This window comes from Kryptolebias marmoratus, linkage group LG2 (assembly GCF_001649575.2).
Source record: "Kryptolebias marmoratus isolate JLee-2015 linkage group LG2, ASM164957v2, whole genome shotgun sequence".
In the NCBI taxonomy this organism is placed as follows: domain Eukaryota; kingdom Metazoa; phylum Chordata; class Actinopteri; order Cyprinodontiformes; family Rivulidae; genus Kryptolebias; species Kryptolebias marmoratus.
Window position 1 is genome coordinate 30,369,909 of NC_051431.1, and position 12,175 is coordinate 30,382,083.

At 39.1% G+C, this 12,175-nt stretch overlaps 1 protein-coding gene across 3 annotated transcripts in view; it reads left to right on the forward strand.

Moving 5' to 3' along the window:
- LOC108246530 (tubulin-specific chaperone cofactor E-like protein) overlaps positions 1–12,175 on the forward strand; it is a 27,230-nt gene that overhangs the window by 9,909 nt on the left and 5,146 nt on the right. For all 3 annotated transcript variants that reach the window (XM_017434127.3, XM_017434128.3, XM_017434129.3), the window contains exons 5-9: positions 1,475–1,656; positions 3,448–3,704; positions 9,742–9,868; positions 10,053–10,169; positions 10,283–10,394. In XM_017434127.3, the coding sequence (XP_017289616.1) occupies positions 1,475–1,656; positions 3,448–3,704; positions 9,742–9,868; positions 10,053–10,169; positions 10,283–10,394 (795 nt within the window). The remainder of the gene's footprint in view (positions 1–1,474; positions 1,657–3,447; positions 3,705–9,741; positions 9,869–10,052; positions 10,170–10,282; positions 10,395–12,175) is intronic.

The following is a 12,175-nucleotide window of genomic DNA, read 5'->3' on the forward strand; positions in this document are numbered from 1 at the left end:
AGCTTTAAAAGCTCAACTCCACACTCTCTATTTCTGAATTGAGAAAGCTCCTCGGATGAGAAGCGAAACGTCTTCAGCTACAGAATAGAAGTCCAGTTGTTTTTGTTTTTTAACTTTTTTTGAATTTACCATGGCCTGGATGACTGAGAATCTACACCAGCGTTATGTGGTTCATTCAAATGAAACTTTACAAATCTAAGTCATGCTGCTATGTTCTTTTTAGAAAGAAGAGGCTTTCTCCTGTCAATCCTTTGAATCAATCCTTATTTGTTCAGTCTTTTTCCAATTGTGCTGACATGAATTTTAACCTATAACCTGCTAACTGAGGTTTATATAGTATGAGATGGAGCTCTTGGAATTTTCTTGCATTTTCTTTGAACATTGTGCAGTCTGAGCTTGGGGTAAAGTTGCTGGGACATCAATTCCTGGGAAGATTGGCAGTGTTGTTAAATACTTTCTACTTGAAGATAATCTCTCTGTGGAAAAATGGACTCTAAATGGTTTGGAAATTACCTTTAATCCTTCCCACATCAATGGGCAGCAAGTTATTGCAGATGTTTTTTTCAACATGGAATAGCACAGACACCTACACTATTTTGCCAAAAGTATTCACTCACCCACTCACTCACTCCAAATCATTGAATTCAGGTGTATAAAATCAAGCACCTAGGCATGCAGACTGCTTCTACAAACATTTGTGAAAGAAAGTGTCGCTCTCAGGAGCTCAGTGAATTCCAGCGTGGAACTGTGATTGGATGTCACCTGTGCAGTAAGTTCAGTCATGAAATTTCCTCCCTACTAAATATTACACAGTCAGCTGTTAGTCGTATTATAACAAAGGGGAAGTGATTGGGAATGTCAGCAACTCGGCCACATAAAACCACAGAGCGTCAACAACGTTCTGCAGATCTCCAAACTTCATGTGACCTTCAGATTAGCTCAAGAACAGTGTAGAGAGCTTCATGGAATGGGTTTCCATGGCCGAGCAGCTGCATCCAAGCCTCACATCACCAAGTACAATGCAAAGTGTCAGATGAAGTGGAGTAAATAATTACATGATAAAATCTGTTGTGCATTTTCATACATTTGAAGTTAGATTTGAATGTAAAACCCGAGAACTCAAATAGTGTGGACTTTTTTATTATCCATGACTGTATGTCAGAACAGGTCTGGAAATAGTTTTTATGTAGACAGATTTTTATCTGTTGAATAATGGTAAATCACTGATGCCTGAATGTTTAAAAAAATACTTAACAAATGTTAAACTTGATGTTTGGTAAAATTTAGTGGAAATAAATAGCACACTTGTTACACACTATCACAACTTTTATTTCCAATTAGTTAAGAATGAAAACTTGCTCTTGGTTGGCCATCAGATATTTTTAGTAATGTGACAAAATCAGTTTTAATTTATAGTAGTTCTTTTTTTAACTGTATGACAGTCCAAAAAAAACATAGCTATCCATTTTTTTAGATCAGTAAAATTGTGTCGAGCCTCCCCAATCTGGAGTTCCTCAACCTGAGCTCCAACCCACTGGCAGGAACCACTCTCGAGCCGCAGTGTGCCAAAGCCTTTTTTCGTGTGCGTCGTCTCGTCCTCAACAACACTCAGATATCCTGGGACACTGTGATGCTGCTGACCCAAAAGATCCCCGAGTGAGTATGAATTTTACTACAACAGTGTTGTTCAAGTTCATGAATAAGGTGGCATTACAAGTTTTGTAAAATCACCACTCTTAAAAGAGATTTTATTATTTTCTTTAAAAAAAATCACAGCTTAATTTAATAGGCAAACATCTTGTAAGCTGCAATTCTAAAAATTGCACAAGTCTTAAAATGCACATAAGTGTAGGTCTATTGCCCACCACCTTTCATCCCAGAGTTTTAGACTATCAACTTATGTTGAAAAATGACAGCGTTGTAGCTATTTTGGTCAAACATTGAAAACAAAGCTCTGCACAATCTCATGGAATATTGCAAGATATCACAATCATTATTTATGTTGTTGACATATAGTTATATCAAACAACTAGAGTGTGCACTGCCTATCCAGCCCATTGTTTACTTTTGTAATGTTGTGAGAATCTAAGATGACATCCAAAATGGGCAACAGCAGACAAATCAAATGTTTAACAACATAATAAAGATAGACCTTTAACTCGGGAACTAAGAAAATCATGCCATTTGGTGTATACATACAATGTAAATACACTCCCAAATGTTAAAAAGCTAATTAGAAACCACTATTAAAAGCTTACTGTAGTGTAGTTATAAGTACTATAGCCTTAATTAACAGCAAGCCCAGCTGGATCTGTCACAAATTACTTTTAGTCTCTTTATAAATACTTAATGTAATTCATAATTAATGTTAACTTCATGCAAAATTTAGTTAAACAGCTAGATATTATATAAAAAACATATATTGGGCATAACTAATGGTATAAACTAAACCTGAAGTCAGTCACTAATTAAGACTGACTTCCAATGATTTCAAGACTTTTAAACTAGCTTAATAATTATGACTTCAACTATTTGATGAATTTGTAACTAACTTTTTTTAACATGTAAAGTGTGTATATGTAGGTTCTACTAGTTGTAGCTAATTGCAGTGATCAGTATCTAATCTATACATAAGCTTAAAAAGTACATTTCCAGGCTAATTTCTAAATAATTTGTACTAAATTGTAGCATCATTCAGCTTGTACAGCATACTTACTACTTACTCTGTATAGCAACATATGCCACAGTATTTACCATCTACTAGTCAATTCAATAATTAACATTGATTAAGTCATCTTTAAAGGCCACTTTTATATTGGTACATTTTCAGCTGTGATGTCTGATCATAGTGACGTAGGCATAGCTCAATGTCAGATCACACTGAGGTAAATAAGATTAGATCTGCTTACTGTGGATGACTTTCAGCTACTACCACATCAAATTGTAGCTCAATAAATGTAAAACTGACTGGGTTATAGATATTTTTTGTTGGCTGATTTTAGCTAACTGTGGTGGCTATCTCAAAATGTATTGACTTCAAAAGGTAATCAGTTGTAGATGTGCATCCATTGGTTACTTTCTGAGAATTTCACTCAAATTTGTTTCGTGGTTCGTGAGTTATTTTGCTAACAGCAGTGCTGACTCAAACAGATAATGTCAAAGTTTTAAGCAAAGATGTTGCTCAGAGTATGTGTTGTTAAAGATTCTCATCTACTACACACCCAATTTTAACTCAATATTTGTACAATTGGCTAAGTTATAACCATTTCTGTTTCCTAAGGTCAGTTGGCTGTGGTGGCCATCTTTAATGGGGTTGACTCTAAAAGTTAATCAGTTGTAGATTGCCCTTCCGCTTTTGCCTGCGGGTAATAAGATTGTCCCTACATCATCATCAGTTAAACCAGTTTTCTTTACTCTCAGCTCTGCTCTCCTTGTGTTATCCTGCAGACTGGAGGAGTTGTTCCTGTGCCTTAATGATTACAACAGCGTTAGTTCCTCCAGCGTGGCCTGCCCCTCAGTGCGCTTGCTTCACATCACTGACAACAGCCTTCACGACTGGGCCGAAGTCCGCAAGTTTGGTTCCATGTTTCCCTGCCTGGACACTTTGGTTATGGCCAACAACAACTTGGCCTCAATTCAGGACAACAAGGATATTCTACAACGATTGTTCCCCAACCTGCGCAGCATCAACCTACACAACTCAGGTAGATGGGCAACTCAGTGTGGGCTTACAGTGTGTGTGTATGGGTTGGTTCAGGTACATTCACCAAAGTTACTGTCCCATACTGCTTTTATCTTACTGAAGAAAATCTAGATTATGTTCTGATTTACAGTATCATGTTGGGTAGTCGTTTTAATATTCTAGTACTGGCATAGCGACAGCTGATAAAATTTGCACAACAAGCATGTCACTGTGTTGTTAAAGCTTTGAAGAGCATAACAACAGAGTCCTCTCCACATGGGCTTTTATCTCAGGAATTGTTTCTATATTCAGACAGAATCAGTGCTGATCTATTTTAGTAATCTTTGGAAAGTAAAAAGAATAAAAGTACATCCAGAGATCTGTTCAAGTTATCTACAGTTCTACAGTTGTGGCAGAGGTTTGCATCCATGCATCATAGGCATGAATGTCCTATTAGTTTGGTGCTTTTAACGACTGATGTAAACTGTCCTTTTTTCAAAGGGGAATGATTATACAACATCCAACTTTGATGATCTTTCAGAACAAAAATTGCCTGCACAAGTTCAAATTTATTGTATAATCTACACAGGGTCAATATTGTACATACAGGCTCATAAAAAATTCCCTTCTCATCCTCCGTGGGTGGTCTCTTTTTCATCCTCTGAGCTCGGGTCCTCTACCAGAGGCCTGGGAGCTTGAGGGTCCTTCTGGATTATCAGTATTGCTGTCCACAGTGAAGCCAGTTTTACATTATCATGAACTGTGAGGATGCCAGTCAAGAAAGAAGCCTCTTTTTCTGAAAACAACACCTTCAAGCTTGACTGAAAACTGCAGCTTCCCACAAGGACAAACCAGATGACTTATGGAAAAAAGTTTTATAGACAGACGAGACAAAGACTGAACTGTTTGGCTACAATGATAAAAAGTATGTTTGGAGAAGTCAAGGTGAGGCTTTCAAACCAAAGAACACTGTATCAATTTTCAAATATGGTGGTGGTAGTATCATACTGTGGGGCTACTAGTAGAACTGGTTCATTGCAAATTTCACACCTTCACCTCAATTTAACAGCCAAACAGTTGAAATTCGGACACAATTGGGTGTTCCAACAGGACACTGATCAACTATGCACATGAAAACAGGTTCATGATTGAAGAAGGCAGAGTAACATTAAGTTTCGGTAATGGCCTTCCTAAAACCCTGACCGTAAACCTGTTTAATATTTGTGGACTGTGCTTAAAAGTCAAATCTGTGCAGGAAGCAGGAACCCAACCAATTTAAATGAATTGTACCAATTCTGCCAAGAAGAGTGGTCAAATATCATCCAGAATCTTGCCAGAAGCTTGATGATGAATTCAGAAAGTGTGTGGATGAGGTGCAACTTCTTAAGGGACATTTAACCAAATCTTAGTGGAGGTGTATATATTTGAGTTCTTAAACATAATTTGTGTAGATTAGATGAAATCCACAACAAATACAAAACTTGTGCACCCAATTCTTGTTTTTTGTTTTTTAAATCATTGAAGTTGTGTGTTGTATGTTTTATAATCATTCCACCATGGAAAAAAAGGGGTTCAAATAAATTATTAACAGCCTAAAGTTAATGCCCAAGCCTCGGTTGAGTGTATGTAAATTCTGACCACAGCTGTATATCTCAAAAGACGGTGTTCTTGGAGACTGCAGAGGAAAAAGCAAGTCGGCATGATAACCAGATTAAAAAGTAACAGACCTGTTTTGCCTACACTTTCTGGATAATGTCTGCTCACTAGATAACAGAACTGACTTAATGAGACTTCAGATGAGCAAATATAAGGAGATGAGAAACTGCTGTGCTTTTCTGCTGAAGGAGACATGGCGAAACACCAACATGCCTGATGCAGGGTATCAGATGGTAGGGTTGATCTTCTTTTGAGCCAACTGCAGTCAACTATTGGAGAGAAACAACAGGACTGTGTGCCTATGTTAATAAGCAATGGTGTGTCTAGGGCCGGCCCAAGCCTCTATGGGGCCCTAAGCGACATTTGGTTCTGCTAATATTGTACACTACTGCAATCAGCCGTCAAATGATCAGATCATTCACCTACCTAATATAAACTCATTGCAACTCTGACAGTCCTGTTTACATTATCCTATATGTATATATCATCTAGTACAGGGGTGTGAAACTCATTTTCATTTCGGGCCACGTCAAGCTCATGAATGTCCTCAAAAGGCCGGACATGGCAGAATGTATTAATAAAACTACCTATTAACTAACTTGTAAAAACCAGCTTTCTCTGCATTCAATGTCTACTTCTAAAAATTAAGCAATTTGTGCTTGAGTAATTTGGTATTATAAAAATAAAAAACTGATATGATTTAACTATTAAAATAATATTGAAGCACACAACCATTTCTGTGGCCCTCTAGGGGGCCACAGAAATGGTTATGGCAGGTTGGATTTGGCCTGCGGGCCTTGAGTTTGACACATACAGTCCAGTGGTACTAAAAGTAACAGAAAATGTTCCAAAATATATCCTGATGCATGCTCAAAATATGCTTCTAAAATATGGAACTGAATCTGTCTCATCATTATTTTGCCTGGAAGGAGGACAGACAAAATGTGATTCTGTTTCCAGTAATCCTTTTCTAAAAAAATAATGGATCACCTAGTTCATCAACAAAGTCCTCCCCGTCTGTCCCAGACTCTGTTTTTTAATTTTTCTCTCCATCTCTGCCTCTGAGCTTCTCCTCCTGTCTGAGAGGTTCTGACTGCAGCTCCGTCATCTCTGGGTCTGAACATCAAACAGAAGCTGGAGCTCCATGTTCAAAAATCACCTCATTGTTTTGACTCAAGCTCACTAAAACTGACTCAACTTAACATTGAACACACCACACTACTCCCTATCACAGAACTCACTCCCGGGCTCACTGTTTTGTTTTGTTTTTTTGGCGCCAAATTTCCTTCAATTTTTGCGCCTCTTTCTTCTTCTTCCTGTAGATTTTTTGGCACGTGACAGATAACTTTGGGCCTCCGTCAGATTGGAGAGAGGAGTGTGTTTTTTCCTTCGGCGGGGTTGGGGGTGATATTGGATGGAGGATGGGGGAGTTTTCTCCCGGAGACTCTTCAGCTTCTCTGCTGCCTCTCGCTCTAAAGTGCTTCAATAAGACGATGATTTTCAGAAAAAAATGTGGCATGAATTATTTATCATAACTCTGGTTTTCCCTTGTGTAAAGCTTGAAGTTTGACACAAATTAAAACTGAGTCTCAGAGAGGGTGGATCCTTCCCGGTAGAGCGATTTAAATCAGTCATGTGACTTGAAAAAATCAATTCCACTTAGGGACCCCCTAGTGGCCCCTGGGCCCTAAGCAGCTGCTTAGTTTGCTTATGCCTTGGGCCAGTCTTGGGTGTGCCAATCGCTCTCTGGTAAACAGTTATTGCTGTGAAGTATCGGCCAAAGTACCTGCTGCAGGAGTTTACAGTTGTGTTTTTTGTGATTGTACATCAAAGTGCAAACCTTAGCTCAGCCATGGGAGACCTTTACAGTCACGTCTAGAAACTTCAAAACAAACATTTTATTGTGAGGTGGACATTAATTTTGTCAAGTTAATGGAGACTTTGCCTTGTTTTTACACACATACAAAGGGCAGCCCTGGCAGAGGCCAACCTGCACCAGGACTGAGCTTGTCTTTTTGCAAAGAATGCAGACACAGACACTTGCTTTGGCGATACAGGGACTGATTAGCCCTTAAAAGCAACCCTGGCACCCCATATTTTTGCAGCACTCCTTACAAGTTGTTTAGTGGGACACAGTAGTAAGCCTTTTCCAGATCCCTGAAACACACGTGGACTAGACAACTAAACCTTTGTGACCACCTCATGAACTATGTAAGGGTGAAGATGCCGTGCATTGTCCCCCATGCCCTGAATGAATGCCACTCTGCTCCTCTTTAATCTTAGATTAAACTATTGGTTGGAGCCTCTTTTCCAACAGCCAGTAGTAAAAATTTCTAGGGAAGTTGAGCAAGTATGGTCCCATCATAGTTGGAACACAATCTCTGATCCCTCCTTATTAAAATTGGGCCCTTCATCCCAGTCTGCCATTTCACAGGTGTGTACTGTTCCTCCATGCAACATTGAAGAGGGTTGCCAACCACAACAGCCCTACAACATAGAGACTTTAGCATCTCAGGGTGGATCTAATCCACTCCTGGTGCCTTTCCTCAAACAGGTTTTTAACTCTGCCAATGTTATGGACTTGCACCTTTGGAAAGCCTTGGCTTTCCAAAGGTGCAAGGAGCTGGTGGAAGTGGCTAAGGAGAGGACAGTCTGGGCTTCCTTGTTAGGGCTGCTGCCCCCACAACTCTGACCCGGATAAGTTGAAGACAATGACAGCAATGACAGCCTGGTACCAAATAGATTTATGAACCACCCTATGCTTGAACATGATATTCATAATGGACAGTGTAAGCTTAGCATCCAAGTCCAAAGACAACACACTTCTCATGTTCAGATCAGGGAGAGCGTTCCTTACAATTCCAACGCTGTTGTTTATATTCCTACTGTTCGCTCTTTATGCTTGCAGAACCAAAACCAAACGAGGAGAAACAGCATTCAGTTTCTATGCACCACAAATTTGGAACAAACTTCCAGAAAACTGTAAAGCAGCTGAAACACTGGGTGCCTTTAAATCTCAACTTAAAACCCACCTGTTTAGAGTTGCTTATGGCTAAATTAGGGTTAGAGTGTGGGTTTTTGATGTCTTCGATGTTTTTCTCTTTCTTACTGTTTATTCATTGTCACATGCTGTTTTTATTTTGTTTTTTAATTATGTAAAGCACCTTGAAATGCCTTGCTGCTGAAATGTGCTATACAAATAAAATTTGATTGATTGATTGATTGCATCTGGCCACACCCACGACCAATGAGTGAACAGGAGCTAAGCTTGCGCCACCCACGAAAGCAGGGCCGGCCCGGCTGGCCCTACTCCGAAGCAGGGACCAAAAAAGCAGGGACCAGCATGGAAAAAATGCAGGTGGAAATGCACGCAAAGCAAGCCGAGTAGAGTGGAGCCGGGACCTTTAGAGCCGGTGGAAAAGGAGCATAGATGGCATCTCTTCAGGATCACCATCCAGAAACTCCAAGAATGCTGGGTAATCTGAACTACTGTTCGGGGAATAAGCACAAAAAACCAGCCTCTTACAGATTGAAGCTGTAGAGAAACTACCCTTTGGTTCACTGGAGAAAACACCACCCACATGCTCAGCCTTTGTGGGGATACTAGTAAGTATCCCCACATCTGCCCAACACATCTCCCCATAGGCAACTCCTCACTATGAGACAGTCCAGTTCTAGAGTTGGATTCCAGAATCTCAAGTTTTCTGTGAAGGTGAGCCTAACAATATCCAGCTGGTATAACTTGACATTGTACAAAAGCTCTAGCTTTTTACCTGCTAGCAAGGTGGTATTCATCGTACCTAAAGCTTGCTTATGTCAGGATTCTGTGCCTAACCTCGACTTCTTTTCCTGCAAGTGGATGGCTCATGTGAAGGTGGGCCCATGCAAAGGTGATGCCCTGTAGCTTTTTAAGGCTTAGCTTAGTTAAGCCACAGAAGCCAAGGCTTAATCACCAGAGTCTTAAGTGTGAGTTCCCTTCCCATTACCCCTTTAGGAGGGTGCCGGGTTTCCTATTTTGGACAAGATGACCTATTTGTTGTGGTCTTCCTTCATCAAGGTCTTTGAAATGCTCTTTGTCTGACCCCTCCCCTGAGGCCAATTTGCCATGGATGACTCTACCAGGGGCTGATGCCCATGACAACACAGCCCTCAGGGTCATGGGGGTTGTTAAACCCCACCTTCATGTTAATATAGTGGAGGAGATTTCAAATCCTCCCAAACATACCAGTATATTTTTTATTTTTATACATGTTGGCTTCAGATCACTTTTTCTAATTGTTTACTAAATATATCACTGTTTTTTAAAAATATACAGAGGACATAAGCCATAACCTAAACATAGGCTATTGCATGTTAAAAGTTCACTTTTAACATATTAAAAGTTGTAGCATTTGTGTTGTCAGGTCTCAACCAATGGGAAGACATTGAGAAGCTAAACTTCTTCCCTAAATTGGAGGAGGTACGGTTGCAGGGCATTCCTTTACTGCAGGCATACACCAACGCAGAGCGACGCAGCCTCATGATTGCTCAGTAAGTCCCATCAATGGGATCTGAGATGAATTACCTCCTCTGTTAATAGTTGAATTATACTGATTTAGGCATGGAAATCACTTTTGTCCAGTGAGCTATAAAAGTCTGTAATGTTTTACATTTTCAAATTTGTATCACAAATACTGGATGCTTGAATGCATAACATTTATATACTTCTCACCAGGCTTCCCTCCATATCACTGCTAAATGGCAGTGTTGTGACTGATAGTGAGCGAGAGGATGCAGAAAGATTCTTCATCCGCTACTACTTGGACTGCCCTGAGGAGGAGCTTCCTTATAGGTAAACTGATCCCTATGTCTGTACAAGATTCTAGTTACATTGATTACATTGTGCTGCAGTGTGTGTGTAGTTGTGTTTAAACAAACTACATAAGTTGCCTTTTTTCTCCTCAGATACCATTCCCTGGTAACCAAGTACGGAAGGCTGGAGCCACTTGCTGAAATTGACCTTAGACCTCGCTGTCAGGCTCAGGTGGAGGTTCACTGTGAGGAAAAAGTAGAACAAGTTAGTTTTGCATTTCTTAATCATATATTAAGAATATTTTTCGAATACAGAATTATATGGTAAAGTTTTGTTTCTGCTTCAGTGAATCTTGCACACCCTCCTTGTTGCATTTATCAAAATCGCTGGTGAAAAACATTGTACTGTAAAATTTACAGAAATTATAATCCTAGGTTAGGCTGGTGCTGAGATTAACACAAAACGTATTCTAGAAATATAATTTCTGTAAATTTTGTTAGATTCTGTCACTTTCCAATTCTTGCCTTTTTGTATGTGAAGAGTAAAATAGTTAAAATAGTTAAAAAAAAGAGTAAATAGACATGATGACCAGTCATCTTTCCAAAAAATGCTAATGTATTTTCTTGGTAGTTAACTAGATTACTCATCATACAGTGGGGGAAATAATTATTTGATCTCCTGATGATTTTCTTAGTTCGTTCACTTCCAAACAAATGAGCAGCAATTTTTATTGTAGTTTCATTGTAATAGAAAGAGACATAATATCAAATAAAAACAACATATTATATGAGATTTACTTATTGATTTGAATGTCAATGAGTAAAATAAATATTTGCTCTTCAAGCAAAACATGAATAAGTACTTGATGGAGAAATCTTTATTGGTGAACACAGTAATAAGACAATTCTTGTAGCTTGTCATTAGGTTTGCACACATCTCCAGAGGGACTTTGGCCCGCTGCTCTTTACGGAAACTCTCTAAGACCTTTAGGTTTCTTGGCTACCACTTGACAACTCAAAGATTTAGTATTCTGGTTAAGTAAAGAAGATTCTCGTTCAAGATTTTATGGTACATGGCCCTGTTCATTGACTCCTCAATGTGAAGTCCTGTATCCTAAGCAGAAAAAACAGTCCCAAATCTTAATGCTTCACCTATGTGTTTTACTGTGTGGAGAGAGTTTTTTGGGCCATACTCAAGATTTATTTTTCTCTAAACATAGTGGGTTATGTTGAGGCCTAAGTGCTTGATTGCGGTCTCTTCTGACCACAGTTTCTCCCAAGTCTTCTCTGATTCACTTAGATGTTCACTGGAAAACTTAAGATAGGCCTTTACATGTGCCTTTTTGAGAAGGGGAACCTTGCAGATGCTGAAAGATTTCAATCCATTACAGTGTAGTGTGCCACCAATGGTGTTCTTAGTGATTATGGTCCTAACTGCCTTCAGATCATTAACAAGCTAGTTGTGAGCTCATCACCCACATTTCTTGTGATCATCATCACTTCATGAGGCAAGATATTGTATGGAGCTTCAGACTGAGGGCAATTGATGCCTACTTTATATTTGTTCCATTGTTAAATAATTGGACCAATAATTTTCAGCTCCTCACCAAGCTTCTTATCAATGATCTTGTAGCCCACTTCAATCTTGTGCAGATCTACTGTCTTGTCCCTGAAGTCCTTTGACAGCTCTTTGATTTTGTTCATAGTAGTGGAGAGGTTGGAATAGAAGAAAAGCATTCTGTGGACAGGTGTGTTTTGTACACATGAGTTGAGATTAGGAGTGTTACAAATTGGTTGGTTTTAATCTGTGTGTTACGTGGTTCCATAACCAATCTGTGGGATCCAGAATTCTAGCTGGATAGTAGAGGATCAAATACTTATTTCACTAAGTGACATGAAAATCAATTATTATCTTACAGGTGCTGCTCATAAAATTAGAATATCATGAAAAAGTAGATTGATTTCAGTAATTCCATTTAAAAAGTGAAACTTGTATATTATATTCATACATTACATACAAACTCATATATTTCAAATGTTTATTTC